General features: G+C 45.1%; 2 protein-coding genes across 8 annotated transcripts in view; one reads left to right on the forward strand and one right to left on the reverse strand.

Moving 5' to 3' along the window:
• Positions 1-27342, reverse strand: part of LOC310841950 (uncharacterized protein C8orf74 homolog) — a 78185-nt gene that overhangs the window by 40512 nt on the left and 10331 nt on the right. For 2 of the 5 annotated variants that reach the window (XM_083733719.1, XM_083733718.1), the window contains 2 exons: positions 7918-7997; positions 1093-1285 (listed from right to left, as the gene is read on the reverse strand). In XM_083733719.1, the coding sequence (XP_083589845.1) occupies positions 1093-1285; positions 7918-7965 (241 nt within the window). In that variant the 5' untranslated portion in view covers positions 7966-7997. The remainder of the gene's footprint in view (positions 1-1092; positions 1286-7917; positions 7998-27342) is intronic. The other 3 variants (XM_083733722.1, XM_083733720.1, XM_083733721.1) reach the window with 3 other exon arrangements.
• RP1L1 (RP1 like 1) overlaps positions 10548-27342 on the forward strand; it is a 48217-nt gene continuing 31422 nt past the window's right edge. For 2 of the 3 annotated variants that reach the window (XM_083732951.1, XM_083732952.1), the window contains exon 1: positions 23732-23968. The gene's annotated coding sequence lies outside the window, so the exon portion shown is untranslated. Of the gene's footprint in view, positions 11229-23731; positions 23969-27342 lie in introns of those variants that run through there. The other variant, XM_083732950.1, reaches the window with a different exon arrangement.

The raw sequence follows: 27342 nt of genomic DNA on the forward strand, positions 1-27342 counted from the left end.
TTGTTACGACAATTATAATATTTATTAAATTGGTATACCGATCACAAGGCAGTTCACAGCATAAAAACACAAAATGAAAACACAAAATACTGAATGAAACAAAAACAAACCAATGACCCATAAACACCTATAAAAGACCCTAGAATGTTAATCAGCCAAAGAAAAACGTTTCCTCCCGACGCCTAAAGATATGTAAGGAAGGTGCCAGGCGAGTCTCCATGGGTAAAGCATTCCACAAACCAGGGGAGTCACCACAGAAAAGGCCCTGTTCTCGTGCTGCCACCTTCCGGGCCTTTTGTGGAGGGGGCAAATGAAGAAGGGCCTCAGGTGATGATTGCAGGGTTCAGTATTTGGATTACAGGAATCAAAGTAGGACACAGAGAGAGAGAGAGAGTTATGAGATCTATGGAAACATACAGATCATGAAAATACAAGTGCTACCTTGGTTCTCAAACTTAATCCATTCTGGAAGTCGGTTCCAAAACCAAAGCGTGCTTTCCCATAGAAAGTAATGCAAACCAATTAATCCATTTCAGACTTTTAAAAACAACCCCAAAACAGCAATTTAACATGAATTTTACTATCTATTGAGACCATTTATCCATAAAATGAAAACAACAATCAATGTACTATAATAAGACAGTATTATAGATGATGAAAATTAAAATTTATTTTTTTTCTTCTTCCCTGCACTGATGATAGTCATTGTTTGGATGGGGGGCTTTTATCCATTTTTGCGTTCACACGATCCATCAGTCAGTAGCTGAACTGGGTTCCACACAGTCACAAAAACAAATGAACCGGAAAAGCCTCAAAAACGAAAAACGCCAAATAAATAGCAAAAACAAAAGCACCAAACTTAATCTGTGCCGGAAGTCCGTTTGACTTCCGAAATGTTTGAAAAGTAAGGCGCAGCTTCTGACTGGTGCCCCGGAAACCATAGCCGACAGCCACATTGGACATTCGGCTTCCGAAAATCATTCAAAAACCGGAACACTTACTTCCGGGTTTTAAGAGTTTGAGAACCAAGGCATTTGAGAACCAAGGTACCACTGTAAATAAGTAAGCAAAGTGAAATTCTCCTCGACTCACCTATGGTTTCCTCCAGCAACTCCCCCGCCAGCCTTCCCACTTCCGCCACAGCCACCCACGACAAGCCTTTCTCAGTGGCGAACACCAGGCTGCGATAATGGATGTCGAGAGAGATGCTTTGCCGCAGATCCCGGACCTCATCAAACTCGTCCCAGCCCAGCAAATCCCTCAGGTGCTGGCGGCCCGCTTTCTGCTGATGGAGAGGATGGGATGAAGGTAGGAAGAAACGTGAGTGACGCATTGAGGCCTGTTATTCCAAACACCCAGCTGCCCCACGCCCAGAAACCCTCCGTGATATTTTACCCGCATGCCTACGAAATTGCCTTCCCCCACGTGTGACCGCCTGACCCCATCGTTCGGTAGAACTGGCAGCAAGACAGGTGCCACATGCTGCCAGTTCCGCATATGTAAGAACTCAGATATGTTTGGGTGGCAGTACCTATGGAACTCCCTGCCTATTGATACCAGGCAAACGCCTTCATTGTGCTGTTTTTGAGGCTTGCTGAAAACATTTCTGTTCAGGCCAAGCCTACCTAAGTGCTTAGAAAGCTGTTGCGAGGTTAAATCTGTTTGTAGCCTATAGTCATCTTAACTTTTCATTAAAAGTCTTAAATAATTCCTGTTAACTTTCCTATTTACTGTCTTATCTTTTTTGTAAACCACTTTGAGAGGCTTAGTTGTTGTTTTTACAATCAAGCGGTATGTCGATTTTGTGATGATTGACTGATTGATATATGAATCAACTACTTAATTCACATTCCAAGAGAAATAACTAAGCAGTTTACATATTTTGAGTGCCTGTTTTGAATTGTTTTAGTTTTGTTTGAAACGTATGGCCTCCTTTTTAGTGTTTTCAGCTGTTATTTTGCTGTTTTTCTTGTCCATCGCATTGAGCTGATTGTGTAGGAAGTGATTAACAAATTAACAATGATGATGCTCTCTTGACAAAAGGGGGAACAATCCCAAACTTTTGCCACCCCTTATGGGCTAACAACCACAGTTCAGAGCTGCAACGCATTGCATGCTTCGAATACAGAAGTTTCAGGGTTCAAGCCTCACATCTTAAGAAGCCTTGGTCAGACCACTCCTGGAAAACTGTGTCCAGTTGTGGGCACCACAACTGGACAAGCTGGAAGGTGCGCAGAGGAGGGCGACCAAGATGATCAAGGGTCTGGAAACCAAGCCTGATGACTGGGCCAAAGATTTTGGGTATAATATACAGCAGAGTGATTGGGTGAAATTATGGAAGGAAGGTTTAAAATTTACTGCATGCAATGCCCTAAAAGAAAATGTGATGAAAATGATGTATAAATGGTATATTACACCTGTTAAGTTAGCGAAAATGTATGAAGTCAGTAATAAATGTTGGAAATGTAAAGAAAAAGAGGGAACATTTTATCACATGTGGTGGGAATGTAAAAAGGTGAAATGCTTCTGGGAGATGATATATAATGAGTTGAAAAAAATGTTGAAATATACATTTATAAAGAAACCAGAAGCATTTCTATTGGGCATTGTGGGGAGTGATATAAATAGAAAGGAATGTAAGCTCTTTTTATATGCAATAACAGCCGCAAGAATATTATTGGCCCAAAAATGGAAGCAAGAAGAGTTACCGACGATTGAAGAATGGAGGATGACGTTAATGGACTATGCAGAATTAGATAAACTAACAGGAAGGATTCGAAACCGGCGAGACCAGAAATTCACGGAAGACTGGAGTAAATTTACGGACTATTTGAAAAGTAATTGTGAAGAACAGATGACAATTGTAGGGTTGCAAGAAGTTTTGTGAGGAGTATTATTAGAAGTATTGTAAAAATGGAGAAGGGGGAGGATGATTTGTTAAGAGATGTAAAGGCAATATAAAGTTAAGAAATGCATAAGAAGTGGTTAAAATGGTGGATCATCAGAGGTGCTGATGGAAGTCCAAAAAGATTGTATAAGTGAAAAGTTTTGTGGTCCATTTTATAATTTATATGTTAAAATTAATATATATATATATATTTAAAAAAAGGAAACCAAGCCTGATGAGGACTGGTTGAAGGAGCTGGGTATGTTTAGCCTGGAAAAGAGGAGACTGAGAGGAGATACAAGAGCCATCTTCAAATATCTAAAGTGCATGGAAGATGGAGCAAGCCTGTTTTCCCCTGCTCTGGAGGGTAGGACCTGAACCAATGGATTCAGGTTACGAGAAAGGAGATTCCGACTAAACACAAACATCCATGGAGGCGCAGATTGCAGCTATAACAAAGGCGGCATTTTTCCATCTCCGCCAAGCTAAGCAGTTGGCTCCTTACCTCTCTCGCCCTCACCTAGCCACTGTGATCCACGCGACGGTCACCTCCAGACTGGATTATTGTAACTCGCTCTACGCGGGGCTGCCCTTGAAGCTGACCCAGAAACTCCAGCGGGTGCAGAATGCCATAGTGAGGCTCCTTACGGGGTCCTTGCCGCGGGATCACATTCATCCAGTGTTTACCAACTGCACTGGCTCCCGGTGGAGTACAGGATCAGGTTTAAGGTGCTGGTTTTAACCTTTAAAGCCCTATACGGCCTAGGACCCTCGTACCTACGAGACCACCTCTCCTGGTATGTCCCGCAGAGGACCTTACGGTCTTCAAACAAAAACGTCTTGGAGGTCCCAGGCCACAGGGAGGTTAGGCTGGCCTCAACCAGAGCCAGGGCTTTTTCGGCTGTGGCCCCAATCTGGTGCAACGCTCTGTCACAAGAGACTAGGGCCCTGCGGGACTTGACATCTTTCTGCAGGGCCTGCAAGACAGAGCTGTTCCACCAGGCCTTTGGCCAAGGCACAGCCTGACCCCCTCCTTTGGCAATCATCACAGAACTCTAGCCCAATGGTTGCCATTAATTTGATTCTGAATTGATTTTGGAATGAATTGATTTTAGAATGTATTTCAATTAATTGACTGTGATTTCATGTAAACTGTGTTACTTTTATTGTTGTTAGCCGCTCTGAGCCCGGCTCTGGCTGGGGAGGGCGGGATATACATAAAAATTATTATTATTATTATTATTATTATTATTATTATTATTACAACTTTCTGACAGTAAGAGCTGTTTGACAGTGGAACGCTCTCTCGAGAGAGAGGTTATGGACTCTCCTTCCTTAGAGGGATTTAAGCAGAGCTTGGGTGGCCATCTACCATGGATGCTTTTGCTGAGATTCCTGCAATGCAGGGGGTTGGTCTAGATGACCCATGGGGTCCCTTCAAGGTCTAAGATTCTATTATTCTAGACAGCATCTTACAAAGCAGAGACATCACCTTGCCAACAAAGGTCAGTATCATTAAAGCTATGGTTTTCCCAGTAGTGATGTATGGAAGTGAGAACTGGACCATAAAGAAGGCTGATCGCCAAAGAATTGATGCCTTTGAATTCTGGTGCTGGAGGAGACACTCGAGAGTCCCACGGACTGCAAGAAGATCCAACCTCTCCATTCTGAAGGAAATCAGCCCTGAGTGCTCACTGGAAGGACAGATCCTGAAGCTGAGGCTCCAATACTTTGGCCACCTCATGAGAAGAGAAGACTCCCTGGAAAAGACCCTGATGTTGGGAAAGATGGAGGGCACAAGGAGAAGGGGACGACAGAGGACGAGATGGTGGGACAGTGTTCTCAAAGAGACCAACATGAGTTTGACCCAACTGCGGGAGGCAGTGGAAGACAGGAGTGCCTGGCGTGCTCCGGTCCAGGGGGTCACGAAGAGTCGGGCACGACTAAACGACTAAACAACAACATAGGCTCTGTGTTCAGTTGGATTCACCCCCCACTGAGCTATCACCAGCCACACACCCTGTTCTGCATCAGTTGCTAGAATATGGGCAAGATTAACTGCCGATGAAACACTCTCTTCAGGAGGCAGGCTGGTGCTGATGGGAATTGTAGTCCGAATCAACTGGATGGTTCCGTTTTAGCAAAGGTTGTGTATATATGTGAGTGAGAGAGTGGGTTTTCTGAAAGCAGGAAATGAAATGGTTGTAAAGGTGCAAAAGTCCTGATGCCGAGGGCCGTGAAGAGAGATTAGCAGCATTTGAAAGACTCCTGCTGCGATCTGCCCTGTATTCAAGCTAATTCACCTAAAGACTCAGTTAATTATGCCCTTCATTTAAGAGGCCTTGTTATGCACACAGCTAATACCACTGGCTCTCTTTGGTTCACCTTGAGCAGAAAAATTTTGCTGAGAAACACAAGCAGGCAAAGTTGGGGTGTTGTTTTTTAATTTCACACATATGTTCATGGGTTTGTTACTGGCAGTGATGGACCAGGAATAAGACCTTGGGGTCATAATAGATAGCTCAATGAGTATACATCTGTCCATGGAGGCGCAGGTCAATTCTGTGTCCAGGGCAGCTGTTTATCAGCTCCATCTGGTATGCAGGATGAGACCCTACCTGCCTGCGGACTGTCTTGCCAGAGTGGTGCATGCTCTGGTTATCTCCCGCTGGAACTACTGCAATGCGCTCTATGTGGGGCTACCTTTGAAGGTGACCGGAAACTACAACTAATCCAGAATGTGGCAGCTAGATGGGTGACTGGGAGCAGCAGCCGAGACCACATAACACCGGTCTTGAAAGACCAACACTGGCTCCCAGTACGTTTCCAAGCACAATTCAAAGTGCTGGTCTGACCTTTCAAGCCCTAAACGGCGCCGGTCCAGTGTGCCTGGAGGAGCGTCTCCACCCCCATCGTTCTGCCCGGACACTGAGGTCCAGCTCCGAGGGCCTTCTGGCGGTTCCCTCCTCTGCGAGAAGCCAAGTTACAGGGAACCAGGCAGAGGGCCTTCTCGGTGGTGGCGCCCGCCCTCTGGAACACCTTCCCTTTAGATGTCAAGGAAATAAATACTATCTGACTTTTAGAAGGCAACTGAAGGGGAAGTTTTTAATGTTTGATGTTTCATTGTGTTTTTAAAATTCTGTTGGAAGCCGCCCAGATTGGCTGGGGAAACCTAGCCAAATGGGCAGGGTATTATTAATGATGATGATGATGATGATGATGATGATGATGATGATGGGCTGTCCCCTGAGCCCACTAGATGACATCACAAGGGATCATTGCCTTAGGAGAGCAAGAAAAATTCTCAGGGACGATTCACACCCCGGCCAGCACCTCTTTAATCTTCTACCCTCGGGCAGGAGATATAGAAGTATAATCAGTCGTACCAACAGGCTAAAAAACAGTTTCTATCTGTGGGCTGTTAGGCTGCTGAACGGAAAATAATATAGCGCAACTGACTTTCGGAGTTGGTGTGTTGTATGACAAACACACAGAGTGCAATGAGATTGAGTGTTTGGGGGGAGGAAGGCTTGGTTAATTTCATTGTACGCAGGTTGTACATTTACAATAAAGGTACTATTACTATTATGTCAAATGAGCAATTTGTTTTCCTTCCCCAAGCCAGAAATTCACACCCTTTCGCTTCTGAGACTCAGATTTCCACAAGCCAACTCAAAGCCTTATCAAAAACGTTTGCAGGTGAAGACCCCTCCAAAGGATGCAGCATTTTAAGGAAACTGTGTCTCTCATCTTTACAGCACTTGGAGGAGAGTTACAGGAGCAAGAGACTTTGTGGCATTCGGCAAGACATTTCCTGGGAATCTACCAGCTCATTGGTTTATTATTTTATTTATGCCCAAGTGGATATCAGCTACAGATCACTGACGACACCAAAATAGATTTCGTTAAAAGCTAATCACCAACGAGAAAGTGGATGTTCTTTATTAAAGAGGTGTGGCTTTGCCACTTTATGAATCTGTTTCCTGTAACAGTGATTTCTAACTTGATTGTCATTTTCTCTTACATGCTGCCCAGAGAGCAGGTGTTACAGGGCAGCTTGTGAACTGAATAAATAAGCAAACAAATGCAATCTTCATATCAGAAGAATCATTTTTTATTTCCCCGAGCACTATGTTGTCAGAATTCGACCTCTCTCCCCAATGTCTCAACCACATACACGCAAAAACTATACACAACATTTGCATATCCGGCTAAATCTGAAAAGTCATTCCCAACTGAAGATATCAAACGGTTGACACCGAACAGTGCCGGATTTACGTACTGTATAAGCTAATCAAGCTATAGCTTAGGGCCCCACTCTCTTGGGGGCCACAAAAAAATTAAAGGGGGGAAAAACTAGATGCACATTTCCAAAATATAAGATAAAAAACAAATAAAATAAAACCTACATACAGCAACAGTGTTTTGTGTTGTGTAGGGCTCCTATGATGTAAGTCATGGGCCCCGCCTGCTAGCCTGCTCCCTAAAATACCACTGGTTTGCTCCTTTCTATATATAGGGTGCCTACATTCTGCATGGACTGGTTGCATGGCAAATGGCCTTAGAAACTTGTTAGGTCCATAAATTACCGTATAGCGTATATTCAACACAAAAAACAGTGACAATTTGTTGACAAAGGACAGCTGGACAGATAAAGGGCCCCATTACCTTCAGTAGCTTAGGGCCTCATCAAACCTAAATCCAGCCCTGACCCTGAACACTCAGTTCCAAAACTTGAATTCTCACAGAAAGCTGAGACAGATCACTATTCCATCTAGTTCAATATTGTCCACACTGGCTGGCAGAAGCTCTCCAGGTTTCAGGTAAGGAGTCTGACTCTCCCAGCCCTGTCAGAGATCAGACATGGGACTTTTTACATACAAAACCCTCCGCCTCGTCTTTATATTCTGGTTCCTGAGAAAGTGAAACTTGGCAAGCCTTTTGTGTGTTGCATTTCAGGGCGACGGCCTCCACCCCCTCCACCCCCGTCCGCAAAGCTCAGCCTCGACCTCGCTTCCCTTTTTATTTACCGGCAGCTGGAAGACTTCTTCGACACCCTCTGCTGATAATTTGGCCATCCTTCCTGGGACTGGTTGCTAGGAGACGCTGGCTTGTGATGCACAACCATGGAATGAATAGGGAAAAGGAAAGGTTCTGTTAGACGCTCACCGTTCCAGATCGGGCGGCTTCAGGTGAAACCTCAGCAAGGGGGGAAACAAAGGCAAAAAAAAGTGTCAGCCAGCAACCCTTGGTGATTTGGAGAAGGGTCTAGGATTTCAAGTCTCGCCAAGGGTGCCGTTCTGCAGCTCGCCTTTGGAAAACAGACATATGGCCGGTTTTCTGACAGCCCCAAACAACCCTCTGTCTGCAAGGAAGGTGAATTCAGACGGAGACGGCTGAGCACGACGTTTTCACTGTGGTTCTCGTCAAACTGTTGGGCCTTCTCGGTAGTGGCGCCCACCCTGCGGAACGCCCTCCCAACGGGTGTCAAGGAGATAAATAACTGCGCAACTTTTAGAAGACATCTGAAGGCAGCCCTTTTTCGGGAAGTTTTTAATGTTTGGTGTTTTTATGTGTATGTTGGAATAGAGTGGTTGGGGCAGCCCAACCAGATGGGTGGGCTATAAGTAATAAAATTGTTGTTGTTGTTGCACCTTTCCCAATGAACTGGAATGGTGTGTTTTTTCTCTTGGAAGAGCAACACTAGGGCTTGTCCACACTGGACCAAAATGTGGATTTGTACTAGCCTGCCTCACTGTCCATTACATCCTCCCCAGTGATGCCCCATACTTCATAGATCCATAGAACCATAGAGTTGAAAGGGACCACAAGGAGCCAGTGTGGTGTAGTGGTTAAGAGTGGTGGACTCATAATCTGGGGAACCGGGTTCGCTTCCCCACTCCTCCACATGCAGCTGCTGGGTGACCTTGGGCTAGTCACACTTCTCTGAAGTCTCTCAGCCCCACTCACCTCACAGAGTGTTTGTTGTGGGAGAGGAAGGGAAAGGAGAATGTTAGCCGCTTTGAGACTCCTTTGGGTAGTGATAAAGCAGGATACCAAATCCAAACTCTTCTTCATCATCATCTAGCCCAACCCCCTGCAATGCAGGAATCTTTCATCCAACGTGGGACTCAAATTCACAACCCTGATGTTATGTACTGAGTTGAATAGGATCCGAAATGCAGCAGTCTGATTGGTCCGCAGGAGCCACCCAATCCAACTGCAGATGGAAGTGAATCCGCAACCTAATTGGCTTACAGGAGAATCCCGGAATTAGCCAATCACGTGCGGCCCATTGTGTAAATAATGGATATAAAGCAGATATGTTGGGGGAACTTTCATTCCTCACTACTATGAGCTGAATAAATAGCATGAAATCCACACTCAACTCTGAGTATATTTCACCTGAGATCAAGAGATTCACGCTCTGCCAACTGAGCTATCCCCCATTTGAATGCAGGGGTCTTTTTTATGTTTGGAATGTCCCCAAAAGGCTAGTGTAAACACACACAAACCCCAAATAACCTGCATTTAAAGGCAGAAAAGACCCTGGAATAGGGTCTACATTTTGCTCTGGTGTGGACAGGCCCAAGGCCCTAGTCCTCAGTGAGAGGGTTTGGCCTGTGTCTGGACTGTACCACTCAGGGGCTCAGATGAAAGAAAAGAAAAAACAACAGCCCCAAGCTATCATGTCAGGAAAGAGAGGTCGTCTTAGCCTTTGCAAAGCCCTCAACTGTGATATAAGGGGCAATAATATTGACTTTCTTAGCATTCCTGGCTGTCATAAGGATTCGGAGATAAAGTGCTTTGAGCTCTAAAAGGACGACATGCACTTTGGAGAGACAGTGGTTAGAGTGCTGGGCTAGGAGCTGGGAGAGACCTGGGTTCAAATCCTGGCTCAGCCATGGGCCACTGATTCTCAGCATCACCTGACAATAACAAGTTTGTTATTGGAATTAACTGGGGAACAGGAGAACCGTTGGAGCTCCTTGGAGGAAAATGTGGGGTGTAGATACAATAGATAAATGTTGTTGTTGTTGTTTAGTCGTTTAGTCGTGTCCGACTCTTCGTGACCCCCTGGACCAGAGCACGCCAGGCACTCCTGTCTTCCACTGCCTCCCGCAGTTTGGTCAAACTCATGCTGGTAGCTTCCAGAACACTGTCCCACCATCTCGTCCTCCGTCGTCCCCTTCTCCCTGTGCCCTCCATCTTTCCCAACATCAGGGTCTTTTCCAGGGAGTCTTCTCTTCTCATGAGGTGGCCAAAGTATTGGAGCCTCAGCTTCACGATCTGTCCTTCCAGTGAGCACTCAGGGCTGATTTCCTTCAGAATGGAGAGTTTGATCTTCTTGCGGTCCATGGGACTCCAGCACCAGAATTAAAAAGCATCAATTCTTCAGCGATCAGCCTTCTTTATGGTCCAGCTCTCACTTCCATACATCACTACTAGGAAAACCATCACTTTAACTATACGGACCTTTGTTGGCAATGTGATGTCTCTGTTTTTTAAGATGCTGTCTAGGTCTGTCATTGCTTTTCTTAGATAATAAATAATAGATAAATAAATGCTTTTCTTAGATAATAAATAGATACATAAATACAGCCACCTATCCTTTTCTTTTTAAAATATAAAAGCAAGCACGATTTTTCCTTTAAAAAAAAATTCACTGGGAAAAAAGGATGTTCTCACTTTGTAGAGCTGGAGCCGATATCACCTGGCACGTTTTGAAGATGATGGAGGTTCTTAAGCAGACATGGGGTGGCCATCAGTCATGCACGATCTAGTTGAGATTCCTGCATCGCAGGGGGCTGGTCTAGATGACCGTTGCGGGTCCCTTACAACTCTACCATTCTACGATGGTGGTGATGAAACCCTGCGATGGTGTTAGCCATGCCCAAGGGGCACCGGAAAGGCAAACAGAGAGATCTGGGTACCTTCTCTCCTCCTGGTCTTAGAAGCCCTTCTGTTTGCATAAACCTCAGGGCAGGAGAATGCTACGTGCTAGAGGCCTAAAACCTCCAGGATAATCAGGATTTCAGATTAAGGTTGCTGATTATTACAGACAAGGAAGAGGCCCAGGGGATACAGATCGCTCCGGCGCAGCTCTGGGGCCATCATCAAATGCACTCCCAAGTAGCATAGGGACCCAGGAAGCTGCCATGTGCAGAGTCAGGCCAATTTGTCTCTGTATCACCTACACTGGCCAGCAGACCCTCTCCAGGTTTTTAGATGACACTCTCAGCAGTATCTTTTACCGAACCAGAAGCTTTCTTTGTTCTACCACTGAGCTACAGTTCTTTCCCCCAAAACATGACAACCGCAGGACTCTTCATTTGCCTGGGTTAGTGAAGAACATCACAAGCTAAATAACTCTGTGTATGGTTTAAAAGAGTTTTTTTAAGTAGAAACCAGGACGTCCCAAAAGTTGTTGAGCTTTGCTATTTTTGGACAAACCACACACCCCCCAAAAAATTTCCGATTGACTTTCCTAAGATCCAGGACAAAGCACCTCGGATGTCAATTCTGCCTTAGAAATGTCCAGGGAAATGAACAAAAATTCAACACTTTATATGACTTAGAGTCTTAAATGATATTTACAATGTAATAATAATAATAATAATAATAATAATAATAATAATAATAATAGACACAACTCAACATCTCAAAGCCAAACAGTCCAGTATTCCTGCAGTAAGTCCAAGAGAATAACTCTCTATGTTTATATTTGTTGATGGTGTGACAAATTTTTAAAGTTTGATGTTTTAATATTCTGTTGGGAGCCGCCCAGAGTGGCTGGGAAGCCCAGCAAGATGGGTGGAGTATAAATAATATATTTATTGTTGTTGTTGTTGTTGCAAGAATATTGTTATATTATAGTATTATTACTTGGGCATTCCAAATATCATTTAATATTTTTGTACATTGTTGTTAATGAATTTTTGTAAACTGTATCCAGAGTTGTTTAGTTTGAGATCTGGGTCGGGGTGACTGATGGCGCATACCCTCCAACATTTCTCCTTCCCACCCACCTCACTTGGCCATGCAATGTCCCCTACCGGAAGCACTGGTTAAGGGTGCAACACTTGCCTTAGGGTGTGCAATACTTTCCTTGCCCCGGGCACTAGCAAGCCATGCTATGCCACTGCAAGTGAGGAATCAAGATCTACATTGAGAGCAGTCATCTCACCTAGCCTCCTGGGGACATCTAACAGAACTTCTCAGAATAATCTTAGTGACCATGCTGGGATATAAGGACTCAGGCAGTTTCCTGGGCTCAGAGTGTCCAGGCCTTTGAATATTAATACACGAGCCTTGAACTTAGCACAGTTCCTGCACATTTCTTCTAATATACATGGCTTTGCACAAAATCATGCTTAAAACACATACTTTGCAAGCAATTTGCCCCCAATGCAATGCATTTTACATTATCTCCACCAATATATGCATTTTCCCTGAAGACATTATTGGGTCGGGGAACTGCATCAGGTAATCCGGAGATATTTAGCAGGACTAATTCTGGAGTTGCTTCTATTTCATGTTTTGTTATTTTGCAGATTCCCTGCAATACTAATATCCAAATGGATTGAATTTGGGGGGCATTTCCACCAAGTGGGGAGGTATGTGCCTGTGGTGGTGCAACAACAACCCCTAACCTCCCCCCCCCCACGCAAACACATAAAAACAAACCACATTGCCACCAACCGAATGCAACCAGCTAAACTCTGGACAACTCCAATCTCTCGCAATGCCAACAGAAATCAATATATATATAAATAAAGGAGCCACCCTTATGACTCTGACACAAAAACCCGCATGAACACTACGCAATAGAACAAGATTTCAATATCCCCCATCTTTCTCCCCTGTCTCCCCCCCCCCCCACTGCATATTGCATGCATAGCTGTCAATGTTTCCCTTTTTTTTAAGGGAGATTCCCTTATTCCAAATAGGATTCCTCACAAGAAAAGGGAAACGTTGACAGTTGTGATTGCATATATTGCAGGGGTGGGACTAGATGATCCTTAGGCACCCTTCCAACTCTCCAATTATGATTCTATGATATGACCACAGGGTCTCATAACGAACATAAACAAACTGTGGAAAATACTCTTATAAACTGAAAGTGGAAAGACTATATGTGCTTTTCCTTCTTTGGTGATGACCTTTAAAGCCCTAAACTCTAGCTTCAGCAAATGTAAGTTAATGAAATGAAAATTAAGATACAAGAATTTAGAGGTAAAATAATGAAACAACTTTATTGTGTTTAATACAAAGCATATAAGAATTGGGTTACAGTAAAATTGAAATTAGGGAACATGATAAAATGGAAGTTACAATAAGTTTTGAAATAAGTTAACAAATTGCTGATGCTTTATAAGACAGGGAACGCAGGGTTTGGAGGATGTGGGGAAGTCCTTTAGATTGGATGGAAAAAGAATATGGAAATTTGTTATTCTTCTATTCTATTTTCTCATAACCACTCTTTATTCTTTTTTCTGTATTTCTAAAAAGCAATAAAAAATATTTTTTTTAAAAAAAAAAAAGCCCTAAACGGCCTTTGCCCAGTATACCTTAAGGAGCGTCTCCACCCCCATCATTCTGCCCGGACACTGAGGTCCAGTGCCGAGGGCCTTCTGGCGGTTCCCTTGCTGTGAGAAGCCAAGTTACAGGCAACCAGGCAGAGGGCCTTCTCAGTAGTGGCGTCCGCCCTGTGGAACACCCTCCCACCAGATGTCAAAGAGAAGAACAACTACCAGACTTTTAGAAGACATTTGAAGGCAGCCCTGTTTAGGGAAGCTTTTAATGTTTAATAGACTATTGTATTTTAATATTCTGTTGGAAGCCACCCAGAGTGGTTGGGGAAGCCCAGCCAGATGGGCGGAGTATGTATGTATGTATGTATGTATGTATGTATAAATAAATAAATAAAATGTTTGTTACACAAGGAAATCTAAAATGAAAACTATTTTTTTTTAAAAAAAAGGCAATCCAGAGAAGTGCACGGTTTGCAAGACAGCTGCATTCGGGATGGCATGCTGTTTTGGGAAGCATAGATTGGGAAGGTTCGTATTATAATGCTAACCCAACGAAACATCTTTCCATTCTCCCCACTCGTGATTCGCAGCCATTGGTATTACTGTACAGTCGTACCTTGGAAGTTGAACAGAATCTGTTCCGGAAGTCCGTTCAGCTTCCAAAACGTTTGGAAATCGGAAGGCATGGAAGCCCCGTCGGACGTTCGGCTTCCAAAAATAGTTTGCAAACCGGAACAGTCACTTCCGGGTTTGCGGCATCCGGGAGCCAAAACGTTCGAGAACTAAGCTGTTAGGAAACCAAGGTACAACTATATCTGTTGCTGTTGTTGTTTAGTTGTTTAGTCGTGTCTGACTCTTTGTGACCCCTGGACCAGAGCACGTCAGGCACTCCTGTCTTCCACTGCCTCCCGCAGTTTGGTCAAACTCATGCTGGTAGCTTCGAGAACACTGTCCCACCATCTTGTCCTCTGTCGTCCCCTTCTCCTTGTGCCCTCCATCTTTCCCAACATCAGGGTCTTTTCCAGGGAGTCTTTTCTCATGAGGTGGCCAAAGTACTGGAGCCTCAGCTTCAGGATCTGTCCTTCCAGTGAGCGTTCAGAGTTGATTTCCTTCAGAATGGAGAGGTTTGATCTTCTTGCAGTCCACGGGACTCTCAAGAGTCTCCTCCAGCACCAGAATTCAAAAGCATCAATTCTTCAGCGATCAACCTTCTTAATAATAATAATAATAATAATAATAATAATAATAATATCTTTATTGTCATTGCCCCCTCTCAGGGACAACGAAATTACTTGGCTGCTCCATCCACCCAGATAGGGCACTCCACTCAAAATCAGAACAACTATAAAAACACTAATTAAAACAATATAATATAATACAGCAAGGAAGATTAGATGACTTCAAAGTCCAGGTTTCCCATTCAGGGCCGAGATCGCTCTGGAGAAGAAGCTGTTCTTGAGACGGCTCGTTCTTGTCATCATCGTCCTGTATCTCCGTCCCGACGGCAGGAGCTCGAAGAGACAGTGACCAGGATGCGATGGATCTTTTACTATGTCCAGTGCCTTCCTATGGCACCTTGTGGCATAAATCTGCTCTAAGGTGGAGAGTGGGCAGCCAGCAATGCTCTCTGCTGCCTTAACAACTCTGCACAACCCCATCCTGTCCTGGGTAGTACAGCTTCCGTACCACACACATAAGCCATAAGTGAGCACGCTCTCAATGGCACAGTGATAGAAGGCAAGCAGCAGTTTCTGCGGAAGATGGTTTTTCCTTAGGATTCTTAAAAAGTACAGTCTCTGCTGCGCCTTCTTCACAAGCCCCCTTGTGTTGACACTCCAGGACAGATCCTCTTGTAATTCAATACCCAAAAATCTGAACGTTGTTACCCTCTCCACACAGACCCCATCAATCAGAAGTGGCTGGACATTGCTCTTCTGTCTCTTGAAGTCCACCACAAGCTCCTTTGTCTTCCTTGTATTTATGAGCAAGTTGTTCTTTAGCTATACGGACCTTTGTTGGCAAGGAGATGTCTCTGCTTTTTAAGATGCTGTCTAGTTTTGCCATTGCTTTTCTCCCAAGAAGCAGGTGTCTCTTAATTTTGTGGCTGCTGTCAACATCTGCAGCGATCATGGAGCCCAAGAAAGTAAAATCTCTCACTGCCTCCATTTCTTCCCCTTCTATTTGCCAGGAGGTGATGGCAATATAGAGCCATTGTGGCCAAACACTTAAGATCATGACTTAACTCTAAGAAGGTAAAAAGCTTCTGGGAGATGATCTATAATGAGTTAAAGAAAATGTTGAAATGTACTTTTGTTAAAAAACCAGAAGCTCTCTTATTGGGAATACTGGATAATGAAATTAGTAACAAAGATGTGAAATTAGTTTTGTATGCAGTAACAGCAGCCAGAATTTTGCTGGCACAGAAATGGAAACAGGAAGAGATGCCCACAAAAGAAGAATGGAGGATGAAACTGATGGAATACACAGAAATGGACAGATTGACGGGGAGAATTAGGAACCAACGTAACCAGAGATTCTCCGAGGACTGGAAGAAATTTACAGAGTATATCAAAAATTTCTGTGATGAGCAAATAACGCTTGTTGGCTTTCAAGAAGCTCTGTGAAATTACTGTTAGAAATATTGTTTAAAAAATATGATGTGATTAAGAGTATCTGTGTGCAATATAATATTGGGAAATGTGAGACAAGGATAAAAAAAATAAATGGAAAATTATCAGACAAGCTGAGGGAAGTTCTGGAAAAAAGGGTTTAAGTTAAAAATGGATGTATAATTTTGTAAAAATGTTTTTTTTAATGGAAAATCTAATAAAAAATATTTATATATAAAAAAAAGATCATGAATTAACTCTTGCAAAGAAAAGGCGTTGGTGCATTTTTTTGGAGGCCCGCAACCTGCCGCACCCACCAGGATACGAATAATCTCCATAACCTCATTACTCTCATGAGTTTGCAGATGGTGCCTGGCCTATAAGAAGCTTTTCTCCTCATCCTAATCCTATTCAGAGCGGCCATTGCCCAGCTAGAGGGACCCACCACTTTCTTCCCGCTTTTCCGGAGAAACAGGCCTCCTCTCACGTAGCCCAGGATGGAGCCAGGATCCTGGAGGGGAAAGGGTGGGTTGAGTCCGGGACCCCCGTAAAACTCCTTCCAGCCAGAGTTGGGGAAAACAATGGGCTTCTCCCAAGAAACTGTAGAAACCATTTCAGATTGAAAGCAATTTTTGTTCTGGAAACTGTGGATTTTCTACACTGTTCCCGGGAAGAGGAAAAAGGCTCCATCTTGGGTCCGAGCTCAGAACTAAGGGGTGTCCTTGGGTGACCTTGGTAAGTCAAGAACAAGTTGTGTTTTAGATTTGTCAGGATGCTAAACGTCAAACTGCAACTGGGTTTCATCTGAGAATTTGGGCTGTTGGGGTCTATGCGGAGAGAGCTCCGATCCTCAGCTCATTTACTCCAGAGTAGCCCTGTTAACAAGTCATGTGTGCTGTGGCTTAAGTTGGCAGCGATCCTAATTCTGACGCTTAATGGGTTTGTTGGTCGGTTGCCTGATTGAGTCAAAAGCTTCTGCGGCGGAATAGTATCTAATATCTGGCATGACGTGTGTGGTATCTTGAGAATTTCTCGCTTTCTTTTCCTTTTCGTAAATATTGCAGGTTGCTAGATCTCATGATAATGGCCCACGGTCATGAGGAACTGCCGCCATGCCATTTCCCCCTTTAGCAAAAAGTGCTTTTTTTTTAAGCACTTAAAAAAAATAATACATGGATCATAGGAAATAAATATACCCGAGATAAAAGAAATCAATCTTTATTTAATTCTGGCTGCAGAAATTTTTAAGGGACACAGGATTAAGGTGGGAACAGAACTTGTCTATTTTGCACACCCTGAACCAAAAACACAGTTATCCTGGAAAATTCGCCCTTCTGCAATCTTTGTGATGCAGGTTCTCCGACTGAAAATTGCTTGTAGAAAATATTGCTGTTATTATTAGTATAGTTGTTAATTAATTAAACTTGTATGCTGACCTTCATCCAAAGATCCCAATCATTAGGAGACATGCTCACCACTTCCAGAAGGTCCAGATCTGTTAATGAGACATCGCCTGCCCTTTGGAACTCCCTGCCTAATGATATGGGGGGGGGGCACCTTCACTGAATTCTTTCCAGCGCCTGCTAAAAACATTGTTGTTTAGGCAAGCCCATCCAGGCTTGCAGACTACTGATGTGTGCTTTAATATGTTTTTAGCTTATGTACCACCATGGATCAAAAATATCTCAGGGCGGTGTACAATGCTAGAAACACATAACCAAATATCAGTGATAAGATTTTAATCTAGGCATATTAGCATATTTTTAAAGCAATATTTTGCCATAAAATTCATCAAAACATTTAATTTTTGATTCGACCGATTTCTTATTATAGCAGTCAATTTTGCAAAAATTAAATATTCGTTTAGTTTACAAATCCATTCCTCCTTTGTGGGTATAGCTTGTGACTTCCACCTAGTAGCAATCACTATTCTAGTAGCTGAACTTGCATATAGAAAAATTCTTCCCACCCCCCGTGGTATATCTTCACCTATCAATCCAAGGAGATACGTCTCTGGTTTCTTTGTAATTATTTATTTATTTATACCCTGCCCATCTGGCTGGGCTTCCCCAGCCACTCTGGGTGGCTTCCAACAAAATATTAAAATACCGTAATACATCAAACATTAAAAGCTTCCCTAAACAGGGCTGCCTTCAGATGTCTTCTAAAAGTATGGTAGTTTTTGTTCTCTTTGATATCTGGTGGGAGAGCATTCCACAGGGTGGGCGCCACCACCGAGAAGACCCTCGGCCTGGTTCCCTGTAGCTTTGTTTCTTGCAGTGAGGGAACCACCAGAAGACCCTTGAAGCTGGACTTCAGTGTCCTGGCAGAACGATGGGGTTGGAGATGCTCCTTCAGGTATAAAGGTAAATGGGGCACTGCCCCACCAACCGCCACCTATCCTCAGCCATCTCTCACCTGCTTGTCATCTTACCCACAAGCTATTCCAGAGGGCAGCACTTCCTGTTGGCTTAGTCTCAATGTTGCCCCTTTAGAACTCAGCAGAAAGGAAGAGGATGGGGACAAACTAGAAAAAGTTGGCTCTGCCTGTCACTGGCTCTCTGTCGCCACCTGCTGCTCAGCTCCTTGCCTTCTGTCCCACCATCATCTCCTGGGCGCAATACTTTATGTTCCCCTAAAACCTATAAGGTAGAAAGGAAAAGGCACACTCAGAGGAAGGGGGGGGGTGAAAGGCCAGGGCGAAAGCTGTCTCAATTCCTCTAATGACCCCAGACATCAAGAGCTGCTAAAATGGCAGGTGCCATAATGGGGGCCTTTTTTGTGGCCCCAAACCTTTGGAATGCCCTTCCTAGGGAAATATGTGCGGCCCAACTATGCGCCAACATTTGGGTGCAAATTTCTCCCGATATTTTTGAATGCAATTTCACCTAACATACACAGTTTTGCAATGACATGCTTCCTTGTGGTAATGTGTTTCCTTGTGGTATTTTCACTAACATTCACTCACGTCCATACACACTTGAACTTAGCATATATGCATTTCTGTTCTGTATATATGTAACTCGGCTGGAGAACTGCATTGCAAAATAGAGGGTGGCCCTGTCTCACTTCTCATATCATTTCGGAATGTGAGAATTGTTGTTGTTGTTGTTTAGTCGTTTAGTCGTATCCGACTCTTTGTGACCCCATGGACCAGAGCACGCCAGGCACTCTTGTCTTCCACTGCCTCCTGCGGTTTGGTCAAACTCATGCTGGTAGCTTCGAGAACACCATCCAACCATCTCGTCCTCTGTCATCCCCTTCTCCTTGTGCCCTCCATCTTTCCCAACATCAGGGTCTTTTCCAGGGAGTCTTCTCTTCTCATGAGGTGGCCAAAGTCTTGGAGCCTCAGCTTCAGGACCTGTCCTTCCAGTGAGCACTCAGGGCTTATTTCATTCAGGATGGAGAGGTTTGATCTTCTGCAGTCCATGGGACTCTCAAGAGAATTAGGTTTGCCTTTAAATCAAATTTCTTCCCTAGCTGGGAGTCAGTTCCAGGCAGAATGTTTTCATTGCCTCCTGAATTGCAACTGGACATTGTTTCCCTCTCCACAAAAAGTTTTCAGATATGGGGGCAGTTTAAAAAATACGTTAGAATCTCCAGTCATTGAAGTTTCATATGACATTTAGCCTGGTCCCAAGGTTATGATCATAAACTCAATTTAGTGAATGAGGGCCAAAGAGCCCAGTGGGATTTACTCCTGGGTAACCATGCTCAGGATCACTCTGCACGGGCAGAACTGGTTGATGCCGGGCAGCTTTCTCTAACCTGATGCCCTCCGAATGTTTCGGACTACAGTTCCCATCAGCCCCAGCCAGCTTGGCTTTGCAGAGCCAAGTAATTTTGAGGCCCAGTAATTTACTCCCAAGTAAGCAAGTTCAGGATTGCAAGCGAGCAGTGGAAACCAAGTAAATACACTTCTACTTGGAGATTGTTGACTGAACTAATTCATTTTGCAAATGGATGAACATGAAGTGGAATTTCTTCCGCTGGGGGCGTGGTGAACTTCCACTTTCAAAACAAGCTCTCCAGTTCTGGGCGAGGTGCGGAAGTGGGTGAAGCAATCAAATGGATGCAAACGTCACCTTAGCTCAGTAGGCTGGTTTCTGAACATGCTCAGACAGCCCTTTCTGCCCTCCAAGTAAAGGTAAAGGGACCCCTGACCATTAGGTCCAGTCGACGATGACTCTGGGGTTGTGGCGCTTATTTCGCTTTACTGGCCGAGGGAGATGGTGTACAGCTTCCGGGTCATGTGGCCAGCATGACTAAGCCACTTCTGGCGAACCAGAGCAGTCACGGAAACACCGTTTACCTTCCCACCGGAGCGGTACCTATTTATCTACTTGCACTTTGACGTGCTTTTGAACTGCTAGTTTGGCAGGAGCTGGGACCGAGAAACGGGAGCTTAACCCGTCGCGGGGATTCGAACCGCCGACCTTCTGATCAGCAAGCCCAAAAGGCTCAGTGGTTTAACCCACAGCGCCACCCGCGTCCCTTTCTGCCCTCCAGCCTGGCATGCAAAAGGCATTATCAGAGCTCAAGGAGACACCCCAGGGAAGAAAAGGGATGTGGGCTGAGGAGGGGGGGATGGCCTGGGAAGAGTTCCATGGGCCTATAAAGAGATTTCGAGGGCCGCATTTGGCTCTCTGGGCCACAGGTTCCCCACCCTTGGGGTGTTGTTGTGGGGCTGCAGACTTCATCATTTAGCAAATTTTTAAGCGTCCCCACCCCCATCATTCTGCCAGGACACTGAGGTCCAGCGCCGAGGGTCTTCTGGCAGTTCCCTCCCTGCGAGAAGCCAAGTTACAGGGAACCAGGCCGAGGGCCTTCTCGGTGGTGGCACCCGGCCTGTGGAACACCCTCCCACTAGATGTCAAAGAGAACAACAACTACCAGACTTTTAGAAGACATCTGAAGGCGGCCCTGTTTAGGGAAGCTTTTATTGTTTGATGCATTACTGTATTTTAATATTTGGTTGGAAGCCGCCCAGAGTGGCTGGAGAAACCCAGCCAGATGTGTGGCGTATAAATTATTATTATTATTATTATTATTATTATTATTATTGCCAGAGAAATGCAATGAATGCCCAGTGAAAACTTCCTCTTTGCGAGCTGTTGTGCATTTCAGTGTACCTGTTACTGCAAACCGGCCCAGAAACCCCGAATTAAGCTCCACCTGTGAATTTTGCCTCATCACTGGGAGATTCCTTTTCCCACAGATTATTGCACTGTCAGTCTTATTATTCCACGTGCGGGTAAAAGGTTCTGCAGGACATTATCTTGCTTCAGCTGTGAACCGCCCTGCCGGGTCAGGCTAAAGCACTTAATGCTTCGACTCCTGTCACAGGTAATCATGGCTAAGACGCCGCTCGTTTTGATTCGCAAGTGACCTCTTCCGGCTATATTAGGAGTGGCGGGGGGGGGGGGAGCAATTCCTACTTTCATTTAGAAATCCCTTATTTTTTTATTATTTCAACAATCTGTATACCTTTTAATTTCACACGTTCCGGCTTGTCAACATCCTTCTTAAGCTGGATGGACACAATATTCCAGGTGTGGTCTGACCAAGGCAGAATAGAGCGGGACTATGAATTCCCTCATCTGGAGCCTCAACTTCTCTTGATGCAGCCTAGAATAGCATTTGCCTTTTTTGATGCTGCATCACGCTGTTGACTCATGTTAAGCTTGTGGTCTACTACTACTACTACTAATAAATTTATACCCCGCCCTCCCCGGCCAGAGCCGGGCTCAGGGCAGCTAACACCAATAAAATCACAGTAAAAACATAATAGGGGAAAAAGAGGGGGGGCGCCAATTTAAAATACAGGTTAAAATGCAATTTAAAATGCAGCCTCATTTTAAAATAGCTGATAAATCAAGACCATAAGGGGAGGGAAACATAAGGGTCAGACTGAGTCCAAACCTAAGGCCAGGCAGAACAGCTCTGTCTTGCAGGCCCTGCGGAAAGATGTCAAGTCCCACAAGGCCCTAGTCTCTTGTGACAAAGCGTTTCCCCCGTTGGGGCCAGTACTGAAAAGGCCCTGGCCCTAGTTGAGACCAGTATAACCTCCTTGAGGCTCAGGACCTCCAAAGTGTTGTTATTTGTGGACCTTAAGGTCCTCCATGGGGCATACCAGGAGAGGCGGTCCTGTAGGTACGTGGGTCCTAGGCCACACAGGGCTTTAAAGGTCAAAACCAGCACCTTAAACCTGACCCTGTACTAAGACCTCTAGATCCTTTTCATATTTGCTAAAATCCAGGTGCTCCCATCCAGCGGCATAGCTAGCGGGAGCAGCGGGTGTGACCTGCAGCTGGTGGGTGGGCGAGCCACCCATAGGGGCAGGGTACGCTGCGTGGAGCCTCTCCACTGCATCCCCCTCAGCTGTAGGGCGGCTGAGGGCAGTGGCGTAGCGTGGGTTGTCAGCACCCGGGGCAAGGCAAGTAATTTGTGCCCCCTAACCTGTGGATTTGCGCCCCCTAACCCTAACCCCCAGATGTTGTGCCCGGTGCGGCCGGCCCCCCCTGCACCCCCACGCTATGCCACTGGTTGAGGGAGAGGCGGTGGGCAGACGCAAGCCTGACGCTGCCATTTCAGGCAGCTTGGAGCCTGCTGGGGCCCAAGCCACCACATCACTCCCAGGAGAGACGCGTGGCTCGGGCACGCTATGGGCCCCGCGGTAAGTGCTGGCCCCCACGATGTGGCGCCCAGAGGTAGTCACATTTTGTTGTGTTTGTTGGCTGAACTACAGTGGTACCTCTGGTTATGAACTTTATTATTATTATTATTATTATTATTATTATTAATTATTATTTATACCATGCCCATTTGGCTGGGTTTCCCCACCCACTCTGGGCAGCTTCCAACAGAATATTAAAATACAATAACCTATTCAACAATAAAAGCTTCCCTGAACAGGGCTGCCTTCAGATGTCTTCTAAAAGTCAGACAGTTGTTTATTTCCTTGACATCTGACGGGAAGCGTTCCACAGGGTGGGTGCCACCACCGAGAAGGCCCTCTGCCTGGTTCCCTTTAACTTTGCTTCTTGCAGGGAGGAAACCACCAGAAGGTCCTCAGAGCTGGACCTCAGTGTCCGGGCAGAATGATGGGGTGGAGACGCTCCTTCAGATATACTGGGCCGAGGCCGTTTAGGGCTTTAAAGGTCAACACTTTGAATTGTGCTTGGAAACGTACTGGGAGCCAATGTAGGTCTTTCAAGACCGGTGTTATAGGGTCTCGGCGGCAGCTCCCAGTCACCAGAAGTCTGTTCTTAAGCTGAAACTGTTCTCATCCTGAGGTGTGCTTTCGCTAATGGGGCCTCCCGCTGCACGCCTGCCTCCAGCGCGCAATTTCCATTCACACGTGATTGGCTAATTCTGGGATTCTCCTGTAAGCCAATCAGGTTGCAGATTCACTTCCACCTGGAGCTGGATTGGGTGGCTCCTGCGGACCAGTCAGACTGCTGCATTCTGGATCCTATTGTTCTAGGACCAATCAGACTGCTGCATTCTGAATCCTATTCAACTCAGTACATAACAAGCACACTTCTTCAGACGCATCTCTGAAGAATAGATACATCTTCATATGTGAAGAAGTGTGCATGCACACGAAAGCTCATAACAATAACAAACTGGAAGGATTGTAACTGCTACTGGAAGGATTTTTTTTTTCCTGTCCCCATCTAGTTATTCCTGGCTATGTGCAGAACTTTACAGTTGTCACTACTCAAATTCATTCTGTTAGTTTCAGCCCAGTTCTCGAATATGTTAAGGTCATCTTGAATCCCGATTTTATTTCAGTGTTATTGGCTACCCCTCCGAGTTTGGTGCCGCCTGAAAATTTGATAAGCATCCCCTCAAAACCTCCATCCAAGTGGGCTATAAATATCTATGGATTTTGGACACCTTACTTGGCTGGATAACCCTGCTGCAAAATTCATGTAAGTACACCTTTTAAAGGATGGCTGTGTTTTGGTTCCCTGATTGCTTTGGAAATTGGCACTTTGGTAAGATTGCCTTTAAATCCAGACTGGATCGAATCCCCCTCACCCCCCTCACCTCTTTATGCCAAAGATTTGGCATAAAACCACATTACTTATATGTTGTTTTATTAAATATCTATACTACTCTCCATCTGAGGATCACTGGGTGGTTTGCAATATAATTAAAAAAAAAAATACCGTATTTTTTGCTCCATAAGATGCACCTGACCATAAGATGCACCTAGTTTTTAGAGGAGGAAAACAAGAAGAAAAAATATGCTGAACAAAACAGTGGATGTATGATTTTTGTGGATATGTGATTTGATGGTGAGTTTGGGGTAGCCCAATGCAAAGATCCTGAGAATCCATGTGGACCCGTGCTTTGTAACCATGTTTTTGCGCCATTGCGGCCCCACAAAACAGTGGATGCATGTGTGTTTCGATGCAGGCTGTAGCCATGGACATGCTATGTGATCTGATGGTGAATTTGGGGTGGCCCAATGCAAAAATCCTGAGGTTCCATGTGCTTTTACCTCCCCACTCCCAGGCAGCCTCCTTTATCTCTAGAGTCCCTTATCTATCTCCCAATCCCTTGCCTATCAGCTGCTCTGTTTCAACACCCACTTCCCTCTTTCTAGAAAAAAAAGCACAATCTGCTTTTTGCCCCTGAGCAATTTGGCTCCAGGGACCACACATTCGCTCCATAAGATGCACATACATTTCCCCTTACTTTTTAGGAGGAAAAAGTGCATCTTATGGAGCGAAAAATACGGTATATAAAATAATAACAAAGCAATAACCCTCCACCACACCCCAGTTTAAAAGGTCATAGATTGTTTAATTAGCCAAAGGCCTATAGAAAACAGTTTTGTCTGACACCTAATGATATGCAATGAAGGCACCAGGCGAGCCTCGCTGGGGAGGGCATCGCGCAAGTGGGGAGCCACCACAGAAAAAGCCGGGTCTTGTGTTGCCACCCTCTGGAACTCTCATGGAAGAGGCAAACCAAGAAGGGCCTCTGCTAAGTTGTGGGTGAAAATATCAGACGACACAGTGATTCTTCAAACAGCTCTTGTTTATTCACAGGCCAGAACTGAACTGAACTGAAGGGTTCAGCCAGCCTGCTTATATAGAGCTCCAGTACAACGCAACAGTAATAACTTTCTGTAACTATCCAATCTCTGAACTTCACTTTCAATTCCTTATTTGCATATGTGGACCTGAGTGAAAACTATCTACAGTATCCCCCTGCTGGCCCAGGGTGAGAACTTCAGTACATAACAGCCTCGTATTAATTTGGCCCAGAAACTAAATATCTGCAGTAGAGTTATCCCAAGAGCATCTGTTGACAGGGAAGGGCTGTAGCTCAGTGGTAGAGAAATTCCAGAGAGTGGCTGCTGGTCCGTATGGACCAAAGGGGCTGAGAACCTCAGGCCTCAGGAGAGGGGAGGGAGGTTTTGTGCTGGCCTTGCCCCCACCTCCAGCCCTAGGAGCCTTTATAAGGGAGCAGTTTCCAGAGGAAGATCTGAGAGGGGAGAGAGACCCTGTTTGCCATCAAGTGGTGGTTGGTTTGGACCTGTGCTGTCCCACCTCCAACCCAAGGAAGCTTCAGAAAGGAGCTGCTGGCTGCTGCTCTAAGCATTATGTGTACGTATCTAATAATAATAATAATAATAATAATAATAATAATAATAATAATAATTTATTTATACCCCGCCCATCTGGCTGGGTTTCCCCAGCCACTCTGGGCAGCTTCCAACATAACAATAAAATACAATAACGTGTTAAACATTAAAAGCCTTCAGGTGTCTTCTAAAAGTTTGGTAGTTATTTTTCTCTTTGACATCTGATGGGAGGGCATTCCACAGAGTGGGCGCCACTACCAAGAAGGGCCTCTGCCTGGTTCCCTGTAACTTGGTTTCTCGTAGCAAGAGAACTGCCAGAAGGCCCTCGGAGCTGGACCTCAGTGTCTGGGCTGGACTATGGAGGTGGAGATGCTCCTTCAGATATACTGGGCCAAGGCCGTTTAGGGCTTTAAAGGTCAGCACCAACACTTTGAATTGTGCTTGGAAACGTACTGGGAGCCAGTGTAGGTGTTATATGGTCCCAGCGGCTGCTCCCAGTCACACAGTTAGATGGACAGGGTACTGTTGTTGTTGTTGTTGTTAGCTGAACAGAGTGAAAGATTATGAGTCACAGGGTGTGGAGAATGTGTGCATAAACTGCTTGTTTTATCTTTTAGCTGCTTTTCTGCTAATGTTGTTGATACAGTGGTACCTCTGGTTGCGAAGTGGATCCGTTCTGGAGGCCCTTTCACAACATGAAAAGAGCGCAACCTGCAGCAGCGCATCTGCGCATGTGTGGGTTGCGATTCTGCGCTCCTGTGCATGTGCGTGATGTCATTTTCCACATCTGTGCATGCGCGAGTGGCGAAACCCGGAAGTAACCCTTTCCGGTACTTCCAGGTCGCCACGGGACGTAACCTGAAAGAACGTAACATGAAGCAAACGTAACATGAGGTATGACTGTATTGTTTTATAGATTTAAAATGCCATATTTTTTATCGTATAGTGGTACCTCAGGTTACAAATGCTTCGGGTTACAAACACTTCAGGTTACAGACTCCGCTAACCCAGAAATAGCACCTCGGGTTAAGAACTTTGCTTCAGGATGAGAACAGAAATCGCGCGGCGGCGGCAGCGGGAGGCCCCATTAGCTAAAGTGGTACCTCAGGTTAAGAACAGTTTCAGGTTAAGAACGGGCCTCCAGAACAAATTAAGTTCTTAACCAGAGGTACCACTGTATAATATGACTTTTGCTTTAATTGTGATGTTTAGTTTAATTTTTTTAGTTGCTGCTTCATTAACAGTGTTTCGTAGATTGCAATTGTCTCTCTTAAAGGTAAAGGTAAAGGGACCCCTGACCATTAGGTCCAGTCGTGACCGACTCTGGGGTTGCGGCGCTCATCTCACTTTACTGGCGGAGGGAGCCAGCGTACAGCTTCCGGGTCATGTGGCCAGCATGACTAAGCCGCTTCTGGCAAACCAGGGCAGCGCATGGAAACACCGTTTACCTTCCTGCTTGCACTTTGATGTGCTTTCAAACTGCTAGGTTGGCAGGAGCAGGGACCGAACAACGGGAGCTCACCCCATCATGGGGATTCGAACTGCCAACCTTCTTATTGGCAAGTCCTAGGTTCTGTGGTTTAACCCGCAATTGTCTCTCTTACAATATGTTAATAATTCCGTACAATTTGTGCTGTATTTGTGCTGTTCTCTTATTATGTGCTATCATACCATTGCTATTTATTGTTTGTAAGCCCCTTTGGGAAT

This window comes from Podarcis gaigeae (assembly GCF_964106915.1).
Source record: "Podarcis gaigeae genome assembly, chromosome: 3".
NCBI lineage: Eukaryota > Metazoa > Chordata > Lepidosauria > Squamata > Lacertidae > Podarcis > Podarcis gaigeae.